Source organism: Oenanthe melanoleuca, chromosome 8, assembly GCF_029582105.1.
Source record: "Oenanthe melanoleuca isolate GR-GAL-2019-014 chromosome 8, OMel1.0, whole genome shotgun sequence".
NCBI lineage: Eukaryota > Metazoa > Chordata > Aves > Passeriformes > Muscicapidae > Oenanthe > Oenanthe melanoleuca.
In genome coordinates, this window is record NC_079342.1 from 27,686,822 (window position 1) to 27,713,913 (window position 27,092).

At 46.1% G+C, this 27,092-nt stretch overlaps 2 protein-coding genes across 3 annotated transcripts; one reads left to right on the forward strand and one right to left on the reverse strand.

Annotated features, from left to right (window-relative positions):
* Positions 1 to 3,996: 3,996 nt before the first annotated feature.
* Positions 3,997 to 15,265, reverse strand: LOC130256347 (torsin-1A-interacting protein 2-like). Its single transcript, XM_056497892.1, has 6 exons — positions 14,654 to 15,265; positions 14,366 to 14,434; positions 11,368 to 11,469; positions 10,449 to 10,508; positions 7,907 to 7,966; positions 3,997 to 7,040 (listed from the first exon to the last, which is right to left on the reverse strand). Exons 1-6 carry the CDS (start codon positions 15,054 to 15,056, stop codon positions 6,247 to 6,249), a joined length of 1,488 nt encoding a protein of 495 aa, XP_056353867.1. The 5' UTR covers positions 15,057 to 15,265; the 3' UTR covers positions 3,997 to 6,246.
* Positions 15,266 to 17,899: 2,634 nt separating this feature from the next.
* Positions 17,900 to 25,751, forward strand: LOC130256258 (torsin-1A-interacting protein 2-like). 2 transcript variants are annotated; one of them, XM_056497731.1, is made up of 6 exons: positions 17,900 to 18,127; positions 18,968 to 19,168; positions 20,773 to 21,072; positions 21,203 to 21,508; positions 21,888 to 21,986; positions 22,852 to 25,751. In XM_056497731.1, exons 2-6 carry the CDS (start codon positions 19,135 to 19,137, stop codon positions 23,610 to 23,612), a joined length of 1,500 nt encoding a protein of 499 aa, XP_056353706.1. In that variant the 5' UTR covers positions 17,900 to 18,127; positions 18,968 to 19,134; the 3' UTR covers positions 23,613 to 25,751. The 2 variants fall into 2 exon arrangements, with proteins under 2 accessions (XP_056353706.1, XP_056353705.1); XM_056497730.1 differs by having other exon boundaries at positions 17,911 to 18,127; positions 21,888 to 22,052.
* Positions 25,752 to 27,092: the final 1,341 nt, after the last annotated feature.

The following is a 27,092-nucleotide window of genomic DNA, read 5'->3' on the forward strand; positions in this document are numbered from 1 at the left end:
GGCGCACCGGGAAGTCTCGCGAGAACCGGCCCGCCGCCGACCTTCCCAGCATGGCGCCGTCCCGCCGGGCCCCCTCGGCGCCGGCCGCCATCTTGGGTGCGGCGCGGCCGCCGTGCCCTCCCTCAGGCTCGGGACAGCCTCGCTCTCCAGTATTTCCCTCGAAGCTTTTCTTTTTCCCCTCACGGTTCTACAGGCTCGACCTGCCGGGTCAGTCCCCGTGAGTTTTGTCTGCAGAGCCTGGGTGTTGGTGCAAGGCCAGCGCTTGGCAATGGTAATTAAACCCAGCGCTGATGTTGGCATTCCCGAAGCGGCTCCAGCCGAAACTAGGGCACCGCTTTTTAGTCATTTGTGTTCATAGCTAAGTCATCATTAGAAAAATAATTCAATTTTTTTTTTTTTTTTGGCAAATGAAAGCGTCTCCAATTACACTCTCTGAAATTTAAATTTAAATTTAAATAAACATTTGCAGAACTTCAGAGACAGGACTGAATACCACAGACTTCATTTCACTTTTAACACTCATTATAAACACGGAAGAATTTGTTAGTATACTGACTTCTAATCCATAGATTCCACACTGAACATGCATTAAAACCACCCACGCTTCAAAAATAGGTCTAAGATATTATCCAGCTATAGCAAAATTATTTCCACTGAAGAAGGAAAGGTATTAGAATAGGAAAAAAGAATTTCTTCCTATAGTTATTTTGGGAATGCTCCCTTCAGGGCCTGTCTGCACCTTCCCCAGTCTGGTTTTCAGTCATTAGTGTGATTGCTTGGTGCCAAATTTCTTGGGGGAACACGGGGGTGGAGAGTTATGTACCCTCAACACTAAAGGATCGTGGTAACTACTGGAGCTACTTATTTTCTTCTTCTTGTTGTTTGTTTGTTTGGTTTTTTTTGGTTTGTTTTTTTTTTTTTTTTTACTTCACTAAAAAGTATTAACCTATTTTTACATAGCTTCTCCTCCAGTAAATGGTCAGCATTTTGCATGTAAATTATTCCAGTATGGGAACATCACAGGAAAACACCCTAAATACTGAGATTACAGCTATGAAGCTTAGGCAATGCAGAATTTAATCATCTCACAATTACAGGATACTAATTTAGCCCTAATTTCAGTCTTTTAAATATACAAACTAATTGCAGAGTATATTTTCCTGCATAAGCATACCTCCTTTGAAAGAAGAGGTAAGCTTGAGATGTCCGTGGTTAAACCTTTGGAAATTATTTTGCTTTGCCAGATGAGGAGGAAAAAAATGCCTGAACATGGAAAGACAAGCACAGCTCCAGTGGGAAAGAGTGGTAAGTAGTGCCAAATTCCCTCCTGAGTCCTCAAAGAGTGAACTTGCTGCTTCCAAATGCAGAAGATTGTAAGTAATAATAATAAAAATAATAATGGCAATTTCAGTCAATGAAAACAATATTACTGCAATGTATGAGAGCCCTGATTGAAGACTAGGACGAATTAAATTATTACATTTCCCATCATCACATAGTGTTTGCTTAAATTTACTGCTTAAAATTGCTGGACTGGCAGCCCATTTAAATTATGCAGCACTTTCATAATGTACTGCCTCTTTAATTATGCTTTTAAACATAGTTTCTCTTTTCTGCTTGGAAGCAGTTAGTCTCGTTTCACGCTCCTCCTTCTCATCTCCAGGCAAACTAGACATCACATTAGGATTTTCTCAGACATGGAAATCATTTGGTTTCAGCCAAATAAAATTAAAAGGCAGTGTTTGTATTCTGGTTTTGCTTCTATTTTTCCTCTGTATCTGCCAGTGCAACCTAACTGTAGCACTTTAGATTACACTTTTCAAAGATTTCCCTGCAGTCAGTGGAAAGCTCTGATGGGCAAACATACTACATGAGAAGAGAAAGGCATTCTTGTGGAAAACGCAGTCACCTTGTGAAATTGTCAGCGATCAGAAATAAAGAAACCATTTACCTGCAAACAGGACCGGGGGAGTTGAACACTCTCCAGCTGGACGAGCTCCCTAAAGGGCAAAGCAGCGCAGGGACCAGCAGCGAGCGCTGCCCCAGCGCTGGAGGTGGAGGATGGAGACACGCACCGAGTTAAAAGTGAGGAGCCACATTCTCATCTTTCACTAACTCGGTTGCTGCAGCTCCAAGAGAGAGGTTTGGAAAGTTTTCCACTCCACACTGTTCTTGCACACCCCTTCTAAAATTAGAAAGGGGCAGCTGGCTCCTGCAGCCAAGAGCCCCCAGACTCCCCCCCCCCCCTTTCCCTGATTGACGTGGCTCCCAAGAGCCATGGAGGAATTTGGGGAAGGGTGCTTCCACCTGTTAGACATGGAATGAGATTTTCCAGGCATACAATTATAAATCCAACTGTCAGGAGCTGACAATAAAGCAGGACACAGGACAGCTGTGAGGACTACGGGACACTCCCCTCCCTTCTCTGACTCCTACGACTTTGCAGTCCATCTGACAGCAGAAACAACACATGAAAAATTCTTCTCTTATAAAATAAAAGCCTCACTTCAGATTTCTTCCTACAGTTTTCCAACCATACCACAGGGTCCTAACAAAATCTGACAAGTTGTTCATGTCTCATTACACCCCTCCAAAACCAGATTCTTTTTCCTAAATACAGCATGCTGGCAATTGCACTGCAGATGGTGCCTATAGCTGTGTCCTGCACAGCAAATAATTTTATACCTGCCTTGACATGGAGCTCTCCCCTTACCTTTTGCACTGTTTGAGCTGGACTTTTTGTTCAAAACAAATATAATTTTCAAAAACAAGGATAGGAAAGCCACAACGTTTTGGGTCTTTTAAATTTAATTTACAGAAAGTATGATTTTGTTGATGTGAAAAAACGGGGGGGAAAATTAATTCCTTTTTCCAAACCTGCTTAGCATGCTCCACACTCAGCACAGCGTGACTCAGAGCAGGGTGTGAGAGACAAGGTAGCAGCAGCTGGGCAGTGCTTTGTTCTGGGTCCCTTTCACAACAGCCACTGCTGAAGGCAGTAAGGTGTTTCCATCCTCCAGGTGACAGCAGCAGAAGGGCCACACTCCCCCTTCCAGCTGCAAGGGGCTCTCACCAGCTGCAGCTCCATCTGCTCACAACCCAAGGAGCACTTTGACCATGTCCAGTCCAATTTACAGAGTGCTGGAAATCTTCTCTGCAACCTGGTGTGTAGCTGGTTCAGCACCTCCCCCCACAAAAAAAAAAAGCAAAACAAAAAAAAAAACCAACCAAACCAACCAAAACCATATTCTACTCAATTTTTTTCTCAATTTTTTTTTTTTTTTTTTTTTTTTTTTTTTTTTTGGCTAAAGGCCACAGAGAAAGAAAAATCCCCTTCTTGGTCTCAAAGCCAGATCTGGTGTCTTTGCTCTGTAAAACCACATTATTTTCTGTCACAAACTAATTTCCTGATCTGCTGACAGTCAGGGACACTTCAGCTTCACAAGTGAGATTTCTCAAGAAGAAGCCAAACTATTTTACAGTTTGGAAAACATCAAATGGCTCAATTTGCCCCAAGCAACAAAATAATTAGACAAGGAGGACAGTAATCAGCTGCCTGTGAGGAACACAGACAGACATTACTCTTCACCTCTGTCTGAGTAGGAGTTGTTTAATGAGATCTGCATTAAGTACCTGTGGATGTTTAATGAGAGCCTTTTAAGGAAAAAGCCACAAACAGCTACAAAAGGACCTGCTGCTTCAAAAGCAGAAGAGTCTTCTAACCCTGAGCCTTTCCCTCTCCTGTTTTTCACCTTTGTCAAACGAGGCAGCACAATATATTTGTAAATACACTCTTGTAGGCTTTCCCTACAGTTCACAACAGGAAAAAAAAGGTGATTTTCCTTTGGCTAGCACATTTTTTTGTTTCCAGACACCATCCTATTTTCTCTTGAACCCTTTAATACCTATAAGGAAGAGAAGTTTAAAACCAGAAAATAACCTATATTAAATGTTTTATTTGTATGTTTGTGCAATCTCCTGCCTTCATATCATAACTTTGTCTTTTTTTTTTTTGGTGGCTGGTTCTGATAACTTTTTTAAAGTTACTTTTCAGTAAGACTGTGTCTCCAGTCAGTTCACAATGCACTAGTTTGCAACACCAAAGGTACAGAACATGCAGCTAGGAGTGGAACAAGAATGAAGTCATCCCTTTTGTCAGCTGCTGACTCTTGTATTGGCTAATGAAACAAGTGAACCATATCTTATCATTAGTTCCAGCTGAAATCAGAACTGGGGAATTAGTACAGGAACACCAAGTAAAAGACAATTCACAGCCATTTCCTGAAACATTCCCTGGTAGACAAAAGCCCTGATATGAAATACATGCATCTCAGTATCTACCACTCCACTAAAGTTTCTTAAAAGTTCTAAATTTTGCAAAAGGTTGTATTTTAGGCATCTGTAGTTGGTCAAAGGTGAAATGAGCAATTCAAACAGAGAAAAAAAAAGTCTGACCACTTAAAATTCAATGGGCAAGTCTTAAGACAGCTTTATAAAACAAACAAGAGTGTTTATTTTGAATCATTACTAAAATAGTTTACATAATATACAAACAAATATGCTATGAAGACAAATTTGAAAATAAGTCACAGGTTTTTTTTTTTAATAAAAAAAACATTTGTCCAGTGAAATGTTCAAAATGTAAATGCCATCTTTTCCTTCCTGAGCTATTAAACATCCAGAACAACAGCATTTCCATGTCTTCTTGCTGTTTTTATTTCTGCCCATTAATAGGAAGCATTATCCATTGCTGGCTCTCGATAGTTGGAACAAATCCACCTCTGGTTTAAGTGACTGCAGCTCTGTCTCCCAAAACTCTGCTCTTTTATATGCTTCAGCTGATTTTTGGTTGATTCCACTTAACACCCCAAACCTTGCCTTGCACAAACAAGCCAGAAGCTCCAGTTCTTCAACAGGTTTTCCTGGTCGAAAAGGATTTTTTTTTTTTTTTTTTTTACAATAGGACAGTTCAAAGGGCTTGTGAACGAAGCATGGGCCAAATCTCTCAGCTGTTACAAGAAAACATCATATTAACTTGAGAGCATCTTCACACATTCCTTCATACTCAATAAAACCAAATGGACCAACAGCTCAGAACATGAAGTAACCAGCAATGAAATGGAAGTGCTGCTATTCTCTTTATTTTTTCATGCAAAATACTTAACAGTAGAAATAGGTACTTGTTTTTAATTGTGAGGAATTGACATAAGAGACTAAAAAACATTTTAAAAGCATGCTCTGCAAATCTGTTCTTTGCTAGAAATTTATACAGCAAGCAGTCAGCTATACACAGATACAAGAAGAAAAGTTATTTTTTTTAGGATATCAAGTACCACAAATAAATAGATTCTCTCAATGCAAAAATAATTATCTTAGTAAAATGAGAAATAACCTATGTCTTCCTAAAGTTTTGTTTGGAAAGCAGATAGTATGTACATGGGAATGACATTTTATCGTTTCCATCCAAATTTCATGACTTGTAAAACTTTGAAAAAGAGTAGAGAACCCCTGCAAGCAGCCAGGCAAAGAGGTATTGAGGAATTATTTAACAGACATTAGTACTACTGATTTTAAACAACCTCTCTCCCTCTCTCAGCTTTTCTCTTTCTCCAGAACTGTTTGGGGCAGGCTCATTTAAGGAAGAAATGCTTGCTGAAAGGTTCTCTACAGGTCACAGATCTTTCAAGCCATTTTGCCACTTCTTCAAGTGGCCAAAGTTAGCTGACATTTATGCTGTGATCCAATGGATCAGGAAGAAGCTTGTGCTCAGACTCACATCACTTTATCATAATTTTCCATTTATTTCTTATGTTAGAAGAAAAGTAAGCAATCCTGGGAGATGAAGGTGATGGTTTTACATTCTGTTACCTTGTCAAATATGATACCAGCTTTATGTACCACCAGGGAAGGATCCTCACAGCAAAGCCAACAATGCTTCAACAGGTTCAGAGGCAGATGAGTGACTCTACACTGATGCACAGTAATGCCCAGCTCCAGGACCATCAAGGCTGAATGCATCACTGAATACAACTTACCAAAAAACAGCAAGTTATTGCTTATGCTCTGTAGTTTACTTAGAGAAGTCCCAGTTACTTTGGCAGAAACAAGCCTGCCAGTTGATGAAAAGTCTCTGCACAGAAAAGACTGGTTTGCTGCTGCCTGAGCTCAGCAGCCACACCATTCCCTGTTCTGCCTTGCAACACACATTTGTGTCTTCCTCCTTTCCCAAGTGCTCCTCAGCAACTTTTATGTGCATCCCTCCAGAGGGAGGCCCCTCTCAGGCCAAACAGGCAACACAAGATGAGATATCCGGCTCCACAGTCCACTCAGCTTATCTGTGTCCATGTCATTATAAGAACTAGGAACATCTGAACTGGTGAACTTTGCCCAGAGGAAATCCCGGACTTTCTCCTCCACTTGCTGAAAGGTGAGGCTCTTCCTCAGCGACTGCTCATCCAGGAGAACTGTCAGCAGAAGAGCCACGTCCTTATACGCTGCATTTTCATGGTCACAGTACTTGTAAAAGATCAAGGTGGAGCCTGCAGGCAGTGACTCAAACCGATGCACCACTGCCACCTTCTTGCCTTCGCTGAAGCCAGAGCTGAGCTCTGTGTCCACCTGCAGCTTGACAGCGTCACTGTCCTGCACAGCCTTGTCCACCCCGTTGATGCTGATCGAGGTGGCGTTCTGGGAGGAGGCAAAGGCATTGGCAATCTCGTTGCTCAGGCACCTCAAGGCCTTCTCAGCTTCCCGGCCAGCGGTGAGCAGCAGGATAGCAGGCTCCAGATGCACACGGGAAGAGTTGAGACGTTTCTCAAGAGAAGCACGGGCTTTTCTCCACAGGTCAGGGTTCTGACTTTGGTAAGTATTTTTTAGTTTCTCCATCCGGGCCCGAAACTCTTGTAGAATTTCAGCATCTCTCCTAGAGGAGGTTCCATCTTGAGTCCCACTCCACAGGACATAAAGCAATAGGACACTAATTAACAGACCCAGTAACAAAGTCCACATCTTGTGAAATCCATTCTTCGATTCACCATCATCTATAGAGAGAGGGAGCAAACAAGAAGAAAACAATGTTTCAAATGGCCTTAGAAGTCAACAAGTGAAAGGAAAATTAGAGGAAACAGTTAGAACATCCCATTCTCAGTACTGGTACAATAGTTGAAGAGCATAGAAAAGAAGATCTAGTTAAAAAAAACAAACCCCAAAACAGAGAAAACAGTTTTGAACCTCTTAAGACCCTTTGTGAAGTGACAGAATTAAAAAAAAAAAAAAAAAAAAAAAAAAGAAGAACATTTTTACATGTTCCCAGATTAACACAGACTAAATGAGACCTGCTTCTGGAAAAGGTGCTCTTAAAGGTCATCAACACTCCATTCAATTTAATAAAATCCAAACTAAGAATTTAGAATGGTTCTGAAAAAGGATTTAAGCTTTTCCTACATTTATGGTCTGCAGAAGAGATCCTATAGAAAACCTGGCTGCACCAAAATGGTTTCTGTGTTATTTCTCTTTCCTGTTCCCCTAAGGACAAAAATCGTTCCAGCAGCAATTTTTTGCATCTCAAACAATGGTGGTCAATGCTTTCAGAAAACATTGTGGCCTTTGGATTAGTGAGCTACACAAAGTACACACAGCAAACAGTGCACATCAAGTATCAGATTTTTTGATTTGGTTTCATATTTGAACAGTGAAATTAATACTTGCTTAATATGCTGCAAGCAAATGGCTCAATTCTGTTCCCAGTAAAATGAGTGACAAAATACACTAGTCTTCCTAGAACCAGGAAGAACTTCATTCCTAACTTTTATCAGGAGAGCAACCCAGGAACTGAAATACTTGGAAAGGCATGAAAATGGTTAAATGTTACACAAGCATGAAACAGAAGTGAAAGCAGAAGTCTTACTTTTGGTCAAAGGCTGTGACTGCTTCTCTATACTGGAATGATGCAGAGATTTACTTCTGCCTGTTAAGAGATTAAGAAAGGAACATGAGAAAAACAGTAAGACAAAAATTATGACCAATCATCCAGCAGGGAGTTGAAATCACCAAACTGCATTACTTTCAACGAAAAGCTGTTCTTGGTTATGCTTTTACATACAAAATTCCACAAAGCTTACAGGAAGAGTAACAGCACCCTGCTGAAACAAACAAAGGTGAAGCTGTCACCTCATCCCACGTGGGGCTGTGTCAAGTTCAGGGTTTTCAGTTCTTTTCCACATCATTCACCCCCTCGTGCTCAACAGAATCATCTTGAACTAGGAAAATGACACCTTCACCACTATTACCAGCCTGAAAAGTCTCACTCAAATGTCAGAGCAAATCTTCATCTGTGCTCTTTGCCAAATGCCAGTTCCCAAGACATCCTGACAATCTCACCTAAAAAGCACAAGTCCCCAGTCTACCACAAATCACCCCCCAAGATTTTCTCTTGAATTATGCAAATAAAAATTTCAAGTACAAGGTGATAAAATAGAAGAGATTTAACAATCTGTTACTTGCTGCACAAGGATCCCATGTACCAATTAAGTTTCCTGATTTTGCTCAAGAATTTGAGAGGCGCAAAAATGGAAACTTAATTAGATAAACAACATAATGCAAGACATTAACAGAAAAAACAAAACAATATGTTAAATGCACAGTCTTAGTTTCCCTCTCCATGTAGCTTGGGTTGGAGGTCTGCTTTATCAGCAGTCAGTTTCTTGGGATGAATTATGTTTTTAAAGCAAAGTGCAAGCTTTCAACTTCAAAATACACTTTTGGTCTATTTAAATGGCTCAGACAGCAAAGTACAAGAGGCATTATCCATAAAGTGAACAACTTTCCCAAGAGACCAGTATGAATATATACTGTGCAACTTTTGGTCAGCATGTTTTCTGCATTTAGCCAGTTAATTAAAAGACAAGACGATTTATGTCTCCTTGTGAACTACAGCAACCAGTTCAAAGCTGAAGGCTCTTTAATAATATCTAACCAAATCACAACAGTGTCAATGGCACTATTGGGAATAAATTGAACAAACATACCCTGGACTAGTTATTTAAAGACACTGAAATAAACTCTCTAACCTTGTTTCTGTATGAATGTAATTGCAGAAGGTGCTAAAAGCAGCTCAGGTTTAAGCTGGGGCTTAACTGGCTTAATGAACTGCCCTATTCTGTAATTTCAACCCCCAACCCAAAAGGGCACAGCCATGGAGCTTGTCACTGGCTAAGCTTACCTCAGCCTTCTAAGAGTTAACAGCTCAAAATCACCTCGATTCTGTAATACATCACAATGCAGCTCTGTTTGCACAGATCAAGTTTCATATTTAGGTGACAGCTGTAACTCATACACTAAAGGAAAAAATAAATCCATAAACAGTCTAAAACCAGATCTTACTCTGCCTAAGAATTGTGCCTTATTTACAACACAATTTGCACAAAGGCCCAGTAGATTTTGTCTTGCTTAATTCAAAAAGTTTATCTTCTGCAGACACCTTAAAGATTTCAGTTTTAAGCAATCTTCCAAAGTGCTTCACCCAATACAAAACTAATAAGTAAAAGTACCAGACAAGACAGAATCAATTCATCTGTCAAAGGCATTTCACAGATGTGCAGCTACCACAAGATGTGCTTCTCTTCCATGGTTTTCAAAAAAAAAACCCCAAGAAAAAAAAACAAAAACTCAAGCAACCGCTACAGGTTCTTCAGACTGAAATCTGATTTGCAAAACTTTGTATCTATACCTGTATCTGTTGAGGATATAAACAAGCACCAAGATTTTACTAAGAATTCAGAACTTTTTTTTTTCTTTCAAGTGTTCTTCTAATAGAAAAAAAAAAAAAAAAACCAAACAAAAAAACCAAACCACACAAAAAATATCCCCACACAAAAAAACCCAAACAACACCACCCTCCCCTCAAAAAAAAACCCCAAAAAAACCAAAACAAAACCAAACCAAAAACCTGAAATTCTGAAACACTGGGAGCTAGTCATTAGATGAGCAGACTGGATTTTGCCAGCAAAGAAAAATGCTGCTCCTTTCCAGGAGTATAGAACAACCAATTCGATCACAGCAAGCCACCACTTCTCAGGAAAATAATAAAAGAGAAGGTTTGTGCACAAACTAACATTCACTATCACCAAAAGGTGAAGGTTTTGTTCCTTTCCTCAGCTTACCCCCACAATACCTCTATTGCATGCTCTGCACTTACTGTCCCATGAAACAACTCCAAAAAGAAAAGAGAAAGTGAAGCATTTTCTGAGGTCAGCAAGTTGAATAACCATAGAAAGGCTCTGACTGGAATATGCTGCCTTCTCCAGTTTCTATTTGAATCTGCCTCCTGAGTGCATGTCCATCTTCCCAGACAGTGTCCAAGGGTACAAGAAAAACCAAAAGGAAAGGAAAATAATTCTGCTCTTTTCATCTACTGAGAGGCAAAGACTAGATTCCCTTGTTTTACTTACTCTGTGGTGCAGAAGTTGAAAAGCACTCCTGATTTTTCTCAAGGAAGTCAGTCTTTATTTCTGAAACCAAAGCACAAATGGAAGAACTCCGTTACCACATCAGAGGTCAGAATAAGACAGACCAGCCATACATGCTTTTAGCTATTTCTATGAAATCCTCAAAGCTTACTAGGGCAGCAGGATATGCTGTGCTGCCAAATCAGGCCTGCAGCATAAGGACAGCCTCTTGGAGCCTTCTGAGCTGGAGAAAGCTACTGTTATCTATTAGAAAGGGCTTAATTTGGCCCTTCACCCTGCTTTTGCCAATATGACAAATCATTCTTCTTCTACCTTCTTTTAAAAAGACACATAACTTCCTTCTGTGGCTAAAAACAATCCCATTTTTTTCTCACTGTACCTCCCCATTGCTTGTGTAATACACATCAAGAAAAATCTCTGAGCAATGAGAAAACTGCTCCCTCAACTTGAAATCATTTGGTTCCCCCTAGAAAAGCCAAAGACAACTCACTTTTTAGAAAAAGAACAGTCTTCATTTTCTTTGCTTGGGGCAATTAAAAAACCACTGTCATAAGTTTTATGGAGCCAATATGATATTACTCTTCTTTTTATTTTGCTTTTCAAAAACCACACAGTTGGGTATTTATCAAAGTTGAAATTTGCCTTTTCTAGAGGTTTTCTAAGGTTTTTCACCCGAGCAGATTATCATATTATTGATAATCAGTTTTACTTTGGGTCAGGCAGGAGTACACACTAAAACTTTATTTAAAAAAAAAAAAACAAAAAAAACCACCCTTTTTCATCCATTCAGATTTCAGCTCAAAAACTCCCCTTTTTCTTACAGAACTCAATGACTGTCATTTTAATACATTTAAGCAATCATTTGTTACACCATGGAAAAAGTACTGATAAAAGCTGTTACCTTTGAATGGTGTATAAATGTTTCGTTTCTCAGTTTTGTTAGTGTCACAAGACTCTGCATTTTCTTTTACTGGATTCCCTTCAAAGTAAGATGTACTACCACCTGTCAGGAGAAAAAATAAAAAAAAAAATTACAAAAAGAGGACTGGCAACCTCATAAATCTAAAGGACCAAGTTGTAGTTTCCAAATATTCATTATGTGAATCAGTGATTTCCAAGTTGTAAACTCCCAAAAGCTACTCTCTTAAAACGTTACAAAAAGCAACTAAGACTTGAAATGCTTATGGCAAATTTGAGTTCACTAAAAATAGATCTGTCTACACCACCACACACTTCCTTAAAAATTTTTTTAGGAGTTCTTGGTTTAAAAACATGAATACTAGGAGCCAAGAAATTCCTTACACTAAGGGGATTCAGTGTAAACACCATGGCAGTATAGAGTCTTTTCCCCACAGATCTGGGCACCCAAGTTACAGTGAATGATTGTGCTGTCTTACACAGCATCGGGCAGAGGGGGAAAACAGACAGAAGCAAATATAGAAAATAAGGCTCCTTTTTATGTAGCCCAAGCCATGCTTTAGTTAGCTCTTAATTCTCTCCTAATCCATAACAGCAACCTAATTTCACCCCTCAGGTAGCTGGGAAGAATCTAAACCAACATCTTTCAGCTGTTTGACAAATTACAGACTCATTCAGCTGGGAAACCTGACTTAGTTAATGTCACTAACTAGAAAGAGCAAAGCCCTGTAAGGTATCAGAGGTCACAGAGCAAAGGTTGGGGCTAGGAAACCAAATGCAGGAAAAGGATAAAGTGCAATCCAAGAATCAAGGGGCTGGTGAGAAAAAGCTCAGGTATAAAATTAAAAGCTGTAGAACAGTTGGCGAACAGAGATTGTAGCACATCTATCAAACATCAGCAGAGCAAACAGCAAAGGGAAGAATACAATTGGTAATTTCTTTTTCTAACAGTCACTCTAGGCCCTTTTACTCTTTAAACAGCCCAGGGTTCTGCTGGGGTTTAATGTTTTTGTAGCTCTTTTACCATATGCCAAGGGCAATGCACAGCTTGCCACCTAGTGTTTAGTGATTTTACTCCAACAAAGAAAACAGCCTTTTTCTAATGTGTTCTGGCAGTTTCAGCACACCAGTGTATGTCAAACATACTAAGGAGAAAAACAAAACCACCAGACCCACCCAAATCACACAAAAAAAAAAGGGAAAAAGCTGCAAGTTTTAAACTATGCTAAGTCACAGGTGTAACAGTAAGGTATTTGCACACACTTAATGGGGCGCTGTGTTTTAAATCCATCTAAAAAAGCTGTTAAGTGACTGATTCCCCACAAAGCTCAGAACAAAGATACTTACTAAATTACTTGATTTTCAGGAATGCCAAACCACATATCCATAACATTTCACTATGTACCAAGGTTTTACAAGGAAAATCTCCCTAGTAATTATGACCAGAAGACCAAAAAGATCTATGAATCTAAAGAGGGTGACTCAGGCAGTCCCTGCTCTTAATGCCTCTCCCCTTCTTGGCACCAATCACTACTCAGAAGTTGTATAAAAGAAAGGTCAATATACTGAGGCTGCTAGCATGTATCTTCAGCTCACTGATCTAGAAGCTGCCTGATTCAATGGAGTTTTTAGACTCTTAAAGTTCTGCAAATGCTCCTTAAAGCTTTTCAGCTCCCCAAGCAAGTTGTCTAACCTGTATTTAAAACCTCTTAGTAGAAGCCAGGAACCAGTTTTCTCAAGGTGTGGTTTTGCTTCCATTCTGTTCTCAGCGAAGCAGGGCAACTATGATCCCCCAACAACCCAGCTTATTCCCCTGCTTCACAGACTGACCCCTAAACTCTGCAGGAAAAGCACAATACTGCACATTTACAGATGAGGGGACACTAATCCTCTGCCTCTATATAAACAATTAGAGTCTCTTATCATACTTTTACACCTGTTGTGCCTATAATCCAATGCAGCTGTTAAGAGCTGAGGGGGGGGGGGGAGGGGGAGAGAGGAGCCTCATTTTTGGAGCCATCTAATTAAAAATCCAACCCTCAGCTGTACCTCCTGAAGCAGCACAGCCACGATAGAAACACTAAGCCTATTATAGCCTGTTAGCCACCATGTGGGAACAAGAACTTTTTTCACAGACAAACCTCTATATTTGCCTAAAGAAATACTCATAACCTTGCTCTTCCTTTCCTAAGACTTTTTTTTTCCATGCCTCCTGGAAATTCTGCTTCTGGAGCAGAATACAGGCAGACAATTCTTGATGACAAAAACACAGATGGGAATGGAGAACAGTCCCAGGCTGGCCCAACTCATCCCTGAGCACTGCCACACACCCACTGATAATGATACTGTATACACTCCAAAATAAAGGGGAAGGAAGTCAAATTTATTCAGTTTCCTGGCAGAATGACAGGATTAAGCCACATGACTGTGCTACACTGAGTTAGCACGTTTCTATAGTTTCAAGAAAGACAAAGGTTTCATCAACTAAAGAAACAAGTAGGTGCTAACACAACAGCTTGCCCAGCCCAGTGTCCAGGAGCAAGTCCCAGAGCATGCTTGGTGTTTCAAAGGAAGGAGAAGCCCCAGTTATGCATTTCCTCATAAGCAATGCTGCTCCCTGTAGGGAGCATAGCCACTGAGAGACTGATTTCTGCAGCTCAGGATATCTTGTTTAAATCCTGCCTTTTGAAACCAAGCAGCGTTAGTAAAATTTTAATTTTGTGATAAAATACTGTTCCAAGAGGTGCACTAGGAAAAGCAGCCACGTGAGGGTTTCAGCGTGCTCTGCATACACCGATCCTTTAGAGCACTGCTTCTACTTCCATCCCTCGTGTATGGGATAAAGCCACAGCGGGATTTCCTCACGTGTGTGCTAGAGCCACGGTCCCGCCTGCCAAGCGGCTAGAACCCAATAAACCACATTTCTCCAAGCTTGGGGCATTGCAGCCGCTCTGCCCGCGGCGCCGGGAGCTGGAGCCTACCTGGCGATCTGTACGCTTTTATAGGGGGGCGCGTCAGGGACTCTGGGGTGCCAAAGTGATGCTCGTCCCCTGAAACGAGAAACAGGTGAGGGGCACAGCCGGCAACTCAGCCCAGGCCCGACAGCCCTCCAGGAGCACCGCACTCAGCGGGAGCCCGCGGTGCTTCCAGCGGCGCGCTCCCGTCCCAGCGCCCCCAGAGGGAACCGCACGGCGCCCGCCCGCCTCACTTCGCCCCGCCCCACCGCGCCCTCAACCACAGGATCCACCGCGCCCGCCCGCGCCGCTCACCCTGCAGCGCGCTGTGCTGGGCCGCGCTGTCCACCTCGTCCCCGGGCTCCTCCGGCTGCGCCGCCGCCAGCCGCGGGCTCTTCCGCCGCCGCTTCAGCGTGGGGCCGTCCGGCGGAGCCAGCCCGGGGCCGTCCGGCGGAGCCGCCTCATCGTCGCCGCTGCCCACCATCACGTCCGCTGCCGCGCCGCGCAGCCTGCCCCGTCCCCTTCCCCGTCCCCTGCCCCGTCCCCTTCCGCGTCCGCCCAGCGCGGCCTGCCCGGGCCTGCAGCTGCCGCCTTCCCGCGGCGGCGGGGGCGGCTCCGCAGGCCTCACTTCCCGCGGGGCGGGACCCTCGCCCGCCGCTTCCGCCCGCGCGCGGAGCGGCCGCCGCGGCGTCACGTGGTACCGCGGCAGCTCCGCCATGGCCCCGGGATCGAACCCTGGATCGGGATCGGGACCGGGACCGGCCCGGCGGGAGGAGCCCCGGAGCGCCCGTGCGGCGGCCCCGCCGCTGCTGCCCCCCAGTGAAAAGAATGCAGGAGGCGCGCTGCGCCCCCCGGCCGGCGGGGCCCCGCCAGGGCGGCCCCTGAGGGCAGCCGGGCCCGGCGCCTCCGCTCCCTGCCGGGTTGTGTTCCGTGTGCCGCCCGCCCGGAGCGGAACCAGGCCAGTTTGGCATTCCTCGGAGGCAGAAAAACCCTGTGAAATAAGCAAGAATAGCGACTGAGCGGCGAAGAGAGGAAACGAGGAGGTACTTCGGGGGACGTGAGATCCCCTGGCACTGATAACATTACACTGTTCTATTCCTTAGAGTGGCAATCATTTGGTTAATCAGATCTGGAATATCTCAGTAGGCATTTCATTTTCTTACCCGTTTATTCAGATGCATTACTAGCAAACAGATTTTAAATGCATTTGATAGCATTCTTGATAAAGCATTTTTACCCAGGCATGTGGCAGAGTTCCTACGACCGGAGGTTTTCAAGATGCAATTTGACAGGACTACAAGATCTCCTCTAGACTCCCTAGCAGCTCAAGGCCACCTTGGAAACGAGTTGCTAAGCAAATAGAGATCCTTTTACAAATTCACAGAATCACAGAATGGTGCCAGGTGGAAGAGACCTCTGGAGATCATCCAGTCCAGCATGCCTGCCAAGGCAGGGTCACCTGGAGCAGGTGGCACAGGAACACCTCCAGGTAGGTTTGGAATATCTCCAGAGAGGGAGACTCCACGCCCTCCCTGGGCAGCTGTTCCAGTGCTCTGCCACCCTCAATGTAAATAAATTCGTCCTCATGTTGAGGTGGAACTTCCTGTGTTTTAGTTTAGGGCCATTGCTCCTGTCACTGAGGAGAGTCTGGCACTCCTGTGCAATCCAACAGGCAGGCTGGGGAAGTGCCAGAGGGAAGTGCCATTCATCCTCCACTGCCTGTCTTTTCTGTACAAAGATTTCAAAACAAAAAATACCTTAAATTCTTTACTAACACACCATAAATGTAGTTTCACCCAAAAGCAACTGATTATTTTTGAGATTTTATACATACCTCCTACTGTACCAGCAGTAAATATTGTCATTCTTTTCAGTCCTAAAAGCAGAACACACACACTGAACATTGTTTTCTTAAGCAAAAATTAAAGAGGATGTTACAAATACCACATCAGGGAAAAAAAAAATCAACCATGTCAAGATCCTTTTTTTTGTAACTGTTTTGTGATGACTTCATGCCCTAGGCCAGACAGTTAATTTTCCTGTCAAACGACTTTTTGGGAAGCAGATCTCAACCTGGGGAGGCTGAAATGACCCCCTGATTTTGTCACACACTTGGCACCAGTTTTGTGACTCTTGTGCTTCTTGTGGAAAGGATGGCCCCTCAGCATCAAACATCTGCTGTGTTAAAGGGACTGGATGGTTTTAGGGACAGAGGGATAGAAAATACTTGGATTTTCACAAAGCCCTTGCCACCTCAGTTCCTCTCTGCTGTTCCTTGGCTGTTCCTTCCTGATGGAGATCAAGTAAGGTTGTGAGGTTGATGGCAGCCAGGAGCAGGGCCCTCAAGGTGACCTTGGACCTTGGCATCTGTGGATCAGCCATGCTGACTTTTTCCTTCCTGCTTTTCCACTCTCCTGCTTTTACAGTCTCTCCTGCGCCTGGTGAGGGGTTGGTCATGACAAGGGAATGTGCTGAGTCTGCCATGGCCACTGTCCCCTCCCAGCTCTGTGGGTGACAGAGGAAGCCACTGTCAGAAATAAGGTGCAGTAGCCAGCACACCTCACCTTCTCATCACCTTCCTGACACGAGCAGTGTCAGTATTGATGCCTGTGCACATGCTGACTCCCCCGGGTAACATGGCACACACTTTTTATTGACCCCTCTGGCACTGCCTCTCTGCTCCCTGGGCCAGTAAATGTTCCTCCACACAGTGTAAAGAAGTATTTTTTCCTGTCCATTTGAACTCAACCTCCTGCTGGTTTTACAAGTGCCTCCAGTACTAGTAAGAGGGGAATTTAAAAACTGAAACAAATCAAACATTAGTCCAATCCCCCCTTTCAGCCCTCTACTCTGAGACTGAGGAGTTCCAGGCACTCCATGCCCGCTCCTTTCCAGCACTGTTTTAGTTGCCTTTCCTTGTGTTGTGTCTCAGCCATTTGCTGCTGGGCTCCCCTGGGGATGCTGGTGAAAAGGCAGCGAGCTGAGTTCCAGGGGGGTTGCTGTCTCTGTTCTGCTGCCTTTCCCCTGGTGTGCTCCATGCTGCTTCTTTCCATGAAATCCCCGGGCAGGGGGAATAGGGAAGGGGTTGGAATATACATGCCTATACATGCCACGCAGCAGGCATCACAAATTAGAAGAGATTTTTTTTGGGAAAAGCATTTCCTAAATGAGGCCAAGGGCTGACACATACAGTGTCAGACCTTTTCCCCTCCTTGGAGTCTCCGGACCACTTCAGGGGACACTGGGTGGGCTCTGCACCCCTTTCCCTCCAGGCTGATGCTGAAAACCCTCCATTTCATGTCTTTGCCAGCCTCCCTGCACTGGCTGGCTATTTCCAGAGTCTGGGCTTTGCTGCCTACGTGCTTGGGTGGCTTCTCTTGTAGTCCTTTTCCTAAATCAACTCTCAAACCAGTTCCCTCCTCTTATTTCCTTGCTTCAATCCGCAACACTGTTACTGAATGCAGGAAGCCGCCAGTCTTGCAGTGGGTCTGGAAAAAAGCGCACAACCACAGAGCCGCGGAAACACGGCCAAAAAAAGGAAGTTATTGTTTCCTGAAGGATCCCGAGGATGACTGTGGGAAGGAAAACTACAGCTCCCAGCAGGCAGCCTGGAGCCAGGGAAGGGCAGAGTTCGCGGTCACGTTTCCAGCGGAGGATTCAGGGTGTGCGCTGGTGTCCTGCCGCCGAAGGGCCTCTGGGACGGAGGGCAAGGGGAAAGGCCAGCGCTGGCCTCCTCTTTGCCACCCCTTTGCTCTGATCGCCGCCCTGACCGGCCCCGAAGCTGCCTGGGTAAGCGTCCGGCTCCACTTTGTTCTGCTGACTTCCTTCTCCTGCTGGAGCGTCAGCATCGGGAGCAGGGAAGGGAAGGACGAGAGGCGGGCGGCAGGGCAGCGGCTGCACCCCCGCACTCTGAAATCGTGTTTTGGGGACACTGCTGGGGGGTGAGGTGTCCCCCTGTGCCCAAAAGCTGCCGAGGAGGCCGGGCTGGAGATTTCAGTGCAGAAAGCCGCACATACCGCTCTCCAGCGGGGAAAGTTTCTTGGGAGTTTTCCATGCCGCCCAAGTTGTGCTTGGGAAAGCCATCAGCTGGGTTGTGCCAGCGAGGCCGGCTCCGTCTGTGCCCTGACCCAAAGTGCTTTATTGGGGGCGAATTAACTCTGGAGAGGGGTGCAGGAGTCAGGCTGCGTCTGTGCCCTGTCCCAAAGTGCTTTACTGGGGGGGAATCAGCTCTGGAGGGGTGCAGGAGTCAGGCTGCGGCTCCCGTTCGCAGCCCCCGGCCCGCGGGTGGCTCTGCCGGATCGCCTCCCGGTCCGACCCGCGGGAGCAGGCGGGTGGGAGTGACGGGAGGAGCGGGGTCAGTGCTCCGTGTCGGCCTGGCTGCGAGGTATGGGGTGCCCCAAACACACGGGGCAGCTTGCCGAGCCCCAGACTCCAGGCCTGCCGTTCCGGAGCGCAGCCGCGTCCGTCGGGATGAGACCGCAGTGCCTCATCCCCCGGCACGTCCCGGGATAAATGCGGGCTGAAAGGTCATGGTTATGGGCGACATCCGCCCGTTTTCACCTTGGGAATCAGGGGGGAGGAGGAGTCTCCTCCACCGTGAATCACGGCTCCTGTGTTTCTGCTTATCAGGTTCGTGGGCGTGTAGTTGGGATTGGCCGGAGCAGGACGGGATGGTGGCTGTGAGAGGGGCAGGACTTGGTCACCCTCTCGAGCAGCAGGGAGATCCAGCTCCCTACGAACATCGGAGAAAGTGAAACCAAACCGTGCAGGAGCCAGAGCTCCAGGGGAAAAGGAAAATGGAAGAGAATCCGAGCGTGGATCTGCCTGGAGGTAAGTAAATCTTAGGCTTACTCAATCTGCTAGGAAAATCCCTTTGCTGCAAGTCATGGGAAACCCGTGCAAAAGAAAAGCCAGTAAAAAAATCCCATCTTTTCCAGGCCAAGGAAAGCAAGCTGCCATAATTTTTTCAAGGGTGAAAGATGAACAAGTTACTTTCAGTTTCAGATTCCCATCTGCAGCAGGTTTAGACTCTGTGTCCCAAGATGGCAGCGCAAGGAATGCTGAGGAGAGAGATCCAGACTGGAAGAGCTTTCTTCCCTACATCCTGGTGCTTCCCATCCACAGATGCTTAAATAATAAGCCAGTTTTCCAACACCTGTGGCTGGAAAAACTCTGGAAGAGGCAGGGCAAGGAGTAATATTTACCCAGCTTGAACAGCAGGATATATTCAAGTTCCTTGAGTTTCAGTTTCTACCTGTACTTACATTCTGTGGGAGCCTTGTTATGACTAGTACCTATGAGTGTGTCAGTGATACAGTGATGCCATCACCAGCTCAGGTCTGTCCTAGATAGTCAGAAGTGTTACTGTAATAATCAGCAACAAAGAATCAACAAAATCGTGTTCTGACAAGTGACAAGTGCAGCTTTTTCTCTGCTTTCAAATTAGAAGGGAGTTTCTTGCCCTTTTAATCAGAGTTTATTCTAATTATAGCATAATCATTTATGTCATTGTAGTGCTTGATCATTCATAAGCAATTTTTCACAAATAGTGCCTGAAATTTGAGCTGCACTTTGGTTCTGTAAGGGTCAGAATATGTCACAGATGCTGTTCAGTTGCAGAATCTCTCTATTGAATTGTGCTCCAGTGTTTGTTTCTAATTAAATGTTGCCATAGCTCTTTGGGAGAGCAGCTCCAGGACAGAAACAGAGACAGAGCATGAGCAGAATTATCATTTACATTCAGACAGATGCTTGAAGTGTATTGGCATAACTGTACTTAACAACAGCGATAGGAATTCTTCAAATCCATCACTGTCTGTGAAAACCCACTATCTGTGGAAGATGTGGTAACATATCCTACCACTTAAAGAAGGAATTGCCTGCCCATCCCACCTGGGACATAAACTGGGGTTGAGCTAGATTTAGTATGGCAGGTGTGAGTTCTGTGGTTTGGATTTGTGGGTTTAGAGAAATAAATGTTGAAAACAGAGCAGCATTTTGGCTGTCATTGAACAGTGCTGGCACAGCATCAAGGCTTTCTGCTCCTGCCCAGCAAATACCCTGGGGTGGGCAGAAGATTGGTCAGGGACTCAAGGTGGGAAAAGGATTGTTGAATACAATGCAGCATCATGCTCAGCAACAAAAACTGGGACACAGGAAGAAAGGGAGGAGAGGGTGGCTTCCAAGTTGACCATTGCTTGGAGACTGGTGTGGCATTAGTCTGAGAGATTGCCTTTGCATCCTGATTCCTTCCTTCCCTTCACTCATCTGTCTGGACCTCAACCCAAGAGTTTTCTTACTTCTGATCACTCTGTCTCACTGGGGGTAAATGTTTCTGTAGTGCCAGAACTGAGAATTGTATAGGTGGTGGTAAAGCATTGGGCATTCTTGACTCCTGTGTGGCTTACTGGCCTTTTAAACTCTGATCCCAACAGCTAGACCAGCCCAGGGTGAGGTGGGGAGCACAGCAGAGTGTCCTGTGCACCAAGAGGACACCCAGGAACCACCTGGGCACCAAGTGACAAGCAGGTGGCTTGAGGTACCCTGCAAACCAGAGGAGGACTCTTCAGTGTGTGAATCAGCTGCTGATGGGGGAGAGACAACACTGTTGGGTTCAGCTGGTTCCACACTAGAGGAGAAACCTGCCCAGGAAACTGAAGAATTGCCAGAAGAGTCTGACAAGACAAGAGAAGGTGTCTCAGAAAGACCCCTGGAAAAGGAGGACTTGGATCAAGGTGAGTCCGTCCCCACCCTTGGGCCTGATAACTTGGGCCTTGGATTAGAGGAGGCAGAGCAGGAGAAAGAGTTGTTGCTTCTTGGGCTAAAAGAGACTAAGTGTAGGTCTGTGAATTTTGTTCTCCACAGCTGGACTGGGCCATGAGAATGAAGGAGACAGCCCTGTCCACCAGGAAACATGGGAGCACCAGGGGACAGCTGGGCAGTGTGAAAGCCTCAGCAAGGCAGAGGAAGATGCCTTGTCAACAAGCAAGACACAGAGCTCTGACAGTGAAATGACACATTTGGATGTGACTGGTGTGGAAGATGTCCCCAGTGGCTTCTTGGCAGAGAAGAGCAGCAGTGCCACTCTCCCAGACTGGAAGCCAGAGGCACCCAGAGAGCAAGAAACACAGGAGAGAGGGTCCCAAGGCACATTAAGGAAAAGACCAAAAGGTGAGCTGGTGGCTGCACACTGCTGCTCTTCTACTTCCTACACTTCCCTTAGGCATCAGAGCAATAGCTGGGTGAGATCTGTAGTAGCCATTGTCATTTTCCTGGAGTCAAGCAGGAAAGGAGGTATAAGAAATTAATGGGCTTCTCTCTTTCTCTCTCCTTTGACTCCTGTCATGCTTTGAAAGGCATGAAGCCACACTGCACTCTGCATTGTCTTTCTCCTTGCCCAGCCCAAGAGGAGAGAGCCAAGACTCAAGGGCAGTATTAACCCATTCACTTCTAACTGTTCCCTCACTTGGGAGCTCCTGCTTTGCTTACTATAGCTGCATTTTCCTGTTCCCTCAGCAGTGAGTGGCACATTTCTTTTCTCTTGCTGCAGGGGAGACAGCCCCAAACCCAGAGACTCAGTCTTCCCTGCAGAACATCACCACCCAAAACACAGAGCAGGAGAAGGCCAAAAAGTCCCTCCCGTGGAAAGGTGAGGAAAAGAAGCTTCCCTTGCATGTTACTCATCGACCAGAAGGCACTGATCCTCCAAGAGCAAGTAATGAAGCACATTAATTTCTCTTCTCTATCGGGACCTTTGACATCCTCTTCTGAGGGTTTGAGAGAAAAAACATCCCCTTAAATGCAGGCTTGGTTTGAGCCTATAGTGGCAGCTTCCCCTCCAGCCCTTCATCTTCAAGAGCTGGCATATTGTGCTTGTCATGCTGTGAGTGCCCTGGGATGTCCTGGGAGGTCTGGAGGGCTGCTGTGCTGAGGGTCCCCCTCCCAGCCCTGCTCTGTCGTGAGGCTCTAAGCAGGAATAGTGATGCTGATCTGCATCAACACATTTCTCCTGTTAGAAAGAGAGTCTGCTTTGCCATGGAGAGGGACACAAGCCATTGTGTCTGGACCTTGCTGCCTTCTGTTTCCTGAGCAGAAGCATGGTGGCCTTTGTTCACTCATAGCATGGAGGAGGGAAACGAAAGCAGAACTTTACCTGGGTCAGACACTTCCATATGTGGTGCTCTGAACAGCCCCAAACCCTAAAGAAAACAGGAGGTGGAAAGAAAAGAAAGCTTGTGGGCAGCTGCAATTTCCTCAGGTGGTTTTGCACAATGCTGTAACCTTGCCCTGATCCCTGGAGCTGCAGCCCCCTCACCTGGTGTATTGGAGAGGGAGTCTCACAGCACAGAGCCAGCAGCCCCTTCACCTTTCCTGGCCAGCTCCCACTTCCCTAGTGCAGGGGGGAAGGTCTGAGAGGGGAGAAATAGCCATTGTGGCTACTTTCCAGCATGTCACTGCAGGTCACTTGGGACTGACTCCCGTTCCCCGTCTCCCGTCTCTCCCCTCTTGAGCAGGGCTTTTCATCGTGGGCCTCACGGTGCTCGGCTTCTGCATATTCTGCTTCGGCAGCCCCACCTCCAGCTCGCAGCAGCCCCGCAGGAACCCCACGGTGGAGGCGTTCCTGTCGCAGTTCGAGCAGCTGCAGCGCAGCTTTCCGGGCCAGAGCCCCGAGCTGTGGCTCCGCGGGCGCCGGTTCCTGCGGAAGCACCTGAACGCGTCGCGGCCCGCGCAGCCGGCCACGCTCATCCTCACGGCCGCCCGCCGCGGCCAGCGGACCCTGCGCTGCCTCAGCGCCCGCCTGGCCGACTGCTACTCGGCCGCCCTGCACGGCAGCACGGTGCACATCGACGGCGGCGACAAAGCCGGGCTCCACAGCGACCGGGCCAAGCTGGAGCTGGACTCGGAGCTGAGCACGGCCTTCCGGGCCGGGGGCCGCGCCGCCGTCATCCACCGCTTCGAGCTGCTGCCCGCGGCGGCCACGCTCATCTTCTACAAGTACTGCGACCACGAGAGCGCCGCCTTCAAGGACGTGGCCCTGCTGCTGACGGTGCTGCTGGAGGAGGACGCGCTGGAGAGCCGCGTCAGCCTCCAGCAGGTGGAGGAGAGGGTCCGAGACTTCCTCTGGGCCAAGTTCATCAGCAGCAGCACCCCCAGCTCCTACAACCACATGGACTCGGACAAGCTGAGCGGGCTGTGGAGCCGCATCTCCCACCTTGTGCTGCCCGTACACCCCGTGCAGAGCATCGAGGAGGAGGGCTGCCGTGCCAAACCCTAGGGACAAAGGTGGCCAGAGCCCCCAGAAGGCCCTGGCTGGCCATGGTACAGGCAAAGGCACAACCGGTGTTACTTCTCTTCAGTTTGTTTCTTGTAGGTCCCTGGGAAGAGTTTGGCAGGTACAGCTTGATCCAGGCAGCTGAGTCCTGGGGGTGATACACCAGCTTGTTTCTATCAGATGGGAACAGAGGGGAATTTTGGAGTTCCACAGGAGAACATCAATGTGTGGGGAGGCAGGAGGGAAAACAGGACCTTGCAGGTAGTGTTTCTATCAAGAATTAGATAAATAGTGTTCACAACTAGTACAACAGAAAGATGCTGTGATTCAGCAGCTCTTTCATCTCTCCCTGCTCCTCAGCTTGCTAAAATTGTGTACATCAGTCTCTCAATATACTTTATCCAGGGAGCTGCTAGAATACAAAAAGGTCGAATTCCTCAAAGCCAAACATTTTGAAGGCATGCTTCAAAAGGAACAGCAGTTTGCCAGGCAGCCCCAGTACAGTCCCACTTGCACAGCCTGACTGACATCAGGCAAAGCCTTCAAACAAACCTGCAACTCAGAGATCCCCTAAACATCAATTAAAAGAAATTTCAGGGGTTGTAAGCACTTGAACACTACCCTAATGGCAGGGATCCCATGAGAGGACCCCACGTGCCAGAGAACAAGCCCCAGAACCAGAGAGCAGTGAAACAGTTGCTGTCACTCAGATAGTGTGAAGCCTCAAGGGATTACACAGCTAAACAAATGAATAATACCATCTAATTTAATGCTACCTCTCTCTAAAACAAGTCCACTCAATCCCTTTGCCACACAAAGGCTGTGACTCTCTCCTCATGCCAATGCTTTGGTCCCACACTACAGATTGTTCTTCACCTGGATCTCTGATCTGTGTGCAGGGCTGGAAACCTGTCTGCCAGCCTCTCCCCAGGTGACTTGTATTGATGAATGTAGATGTTAACCTTGATATTTCAAACCATGTAGGGTAGCACACCAGGACCTTGCTCTCCAAGGGTACATTTACCTCCCTGCTAGGCAGATGGAAGTCTGGTATCTGCCAAAGCAAGTAGAAGCAGACTGGGTTAGCTGGTAAAGACAAAATCTCTGCCATTAACACTAAAAATCCTTGACACAGCAGGTGAGTTTCTTTCCATGCCTCCTTTTCTGCATCCTAGGAAGGGAAATCCAAGTCCTGGGAACACTGTGGTTCCTCTGCACTGTGTTTTTGCAGGTGCTGGGGGGCAGAGCAGCCAACTCAGGGACACCTGGAGGGCAGGTGCAGGTTACAGCATTTATTATAACCTAAGGGCAGCCTCAAGTGCCTGTGCACAAGGAGCAGCTGTAGCAGAGCCAGGCTCTGTATCCAAGCAAGAACAAATCCACCACAAGGGATTTTAGCAGCTGCACATCAGGTTGCTCCTTACAGCAACTGGACCCTGGTGTTGGATGGGTCTCCTGCCAACAGTGCCTTGCTCATCTGCCCCACCAAGGGCACAGGGAGGTGCAGCCCTGCACCCTAAAAACCACAGCCTGTCTCTTTCTCCCTGCAGTGTGCCTTGACCTGTCTCAGGAGAGTAGTGGCCCCCAATTTAGGGGAGGGGACAAAAGGAAGGAAGAGGGAGGATTATTTGTTCATGTTCTGACCAAAGAATATGAATCTTTGGTTGGTTGGGGACATGAAGACAAGGCCACTGGGGTTTTAACTGTGATAAACACTGGGCTAAATGTGAGAACTACCTGCTGGAGCCCAGGGTATGGTTTGATACAGGATATACATGCTGCTTCCTCCTCTCCCCCTTTTCTATTGCTGTACACTACTTTGGTGAGAGAAAACACTGTATCCTGCTCAGCAGGGTTAAGTGTGGGTGTTGATATAAGAATCAGCAGAGCATTAATCATGCTATGCCAATATTTTGATGAAAATCTGTATTTTAATGTTGTCTTTGTTTTACATACTGTATTTGCAATGTATAGCCCAGGTATGCAAAGGCAACTCCCCATTGCTGAAAGTGTCACTGACCTGAGTTCTTCCAATACAGGGATATTTTTATGGCCTTTCAAAGACAAATATCTGCTTGCTTCTGCAACAGGACTTCTGTTTAAAAATAAATGGTGAGATTGTGAAAGAAGCCAGCAAATTGAGATTGGAGTCTGACTGTATTCTATGCTTTTTTCTTAGCTAAAGAGATCATTATATTAGGCAAAGTTTTGTTTAGGTCAGGGCTGTAGCTGTGCAATCAAAGTGAATATTTGCTTTTCCTGGAAAAACTCTAAACAACATTCTTCTCAGTTGTTTGGGGCAAATATTTGCAGCTTTTTCAACTGAGACAAAATTAAAAACAAATCCCCAAAGAGCTGCTGGATTCAACTCAGGCTGAAATACACTGGGGTTTGCATAATACTTAATAAATTAAACTGAAATCCACTGACAATGGAAATGTTTTAGAAATATGATAAACAAATATTTCTCATTTCAACAGATTGGTTCCACTTGATATTCCACCACCTCAGCACACACAAACTTTTACTTTTGTGATGAATAATTTCACCCAGCTCTAGCCTAAACAGAGAAAGGTGTGGAAAAGAAAAGAGGATTTACCCTCTTGGTTTGGATTTTCTTCAGCCCCCTAACAACAATACTCATAAGAATGGCACCTGCCTTCACATATGATTGCCAGAGGTAAACATCACCCCTCTCCTGTATGATGCCAGAGATTTGGTCCTACACCAAAGATTTACATGAAAATCCAGTGTCCCCAGGTACAGAAACACTGGGTGCAAAAAACAGGCTGTTTTTTAAGTATTGCACATCAATCCAAAAGCAAGTCCAAAGGGAGCAGCTGAGCAAACTCAGAGGCAGAAAGGTGCACTGATGGTTTTTTTTTATTCCAAATCTCTGCAGCAGCAGTTCTGCAGTATTGTCAAGAGGTGCTCAACAGTCCTAAAAATCACCTTGAAAATTACACAGGAGAACACCTGAGAGACAAACCCAGTCCTGGAAGGCCAGCCTGGACTGCTCCACCACCAAATCAGAGCTGAAATCCCTGTGAATGTGCAGCTGTCCTGCGAGCCAATGTAGCTTTGTCACCCTCAGCATTTAAAGCCAAGTGGCCCAGCCAGTGCTGCCCAGGTGTGGCACATCACCCTGTGCTGCCTGCAGCATCCCTGACCCTGTGCCAGGTAACATCACCCTGTGCTGCCTGCAGCATCCCTGATCCTGTGACAGGTAACATCACCCTGTGCTGCCTGCAGCATCCCTGATCCTGTGACAGGTAACATCACTCTGTGCTGCCTGCAGCATCCCTGGCTCTGTGCCAGGTAACATCACCCTGTGCTGCCTGCAGCATCCCTGACCCTGTGACAGGTAACATCACCCTGTGCTGCCTGCAGCATCCCTGGCTCTGTGCCAGGTAACATCACCCTGTGCTGCCTGCAGCATCCCTGATCCTGTGACAGGTAACATCACCCTGTGCTGCCTGCAGC

Bases quoted from the DNA above. Each gene is read 5' to 3' on its own strand.
- LOC130256258 (XM_056497730.1), top strand. From the start codon at position 19,135: ATGGAAGAGAATCCGAGCGTGGATCTGCCTGGAG. The intron at 19,169-20,772 runs GTAAGTAAATCT...TGATCCCAACAG, and splicing joins GAGCGTGGATCTGCCTGGAG to CTAGACCAGCCCAGGGTGAG. The intron at 22,053-22,851 runs GTAATGAAGCAC...CCTCTTGAGCAG, and splicing joins CACTGATCCTCCAAGAGCAA to GGCTTTTCATCGTGGGCCTC.
- LOC130256347 (XM_056497892.1), bottom strand. From the start codon at position 15,056: ATGGCGGAGCTGCCGCGGTACCACGTGACGCCGCGGCGGCCGCTCCGC. The intron at 11,470-14,365 runs GTAGGCTCCAGC...TTCTCCTGACAG, and splicing joins AAAAGCGTACAGATCGCCAG to GTGGTAGTACATCTTACTTT. The intron at 7,041-7,906 runs GTAAGACTTCTG...CTCTCTCTATAG, and splicing joins GTCACAGCCTTTGACCAAAA to ATGATGGTGAATCGAAGAAT.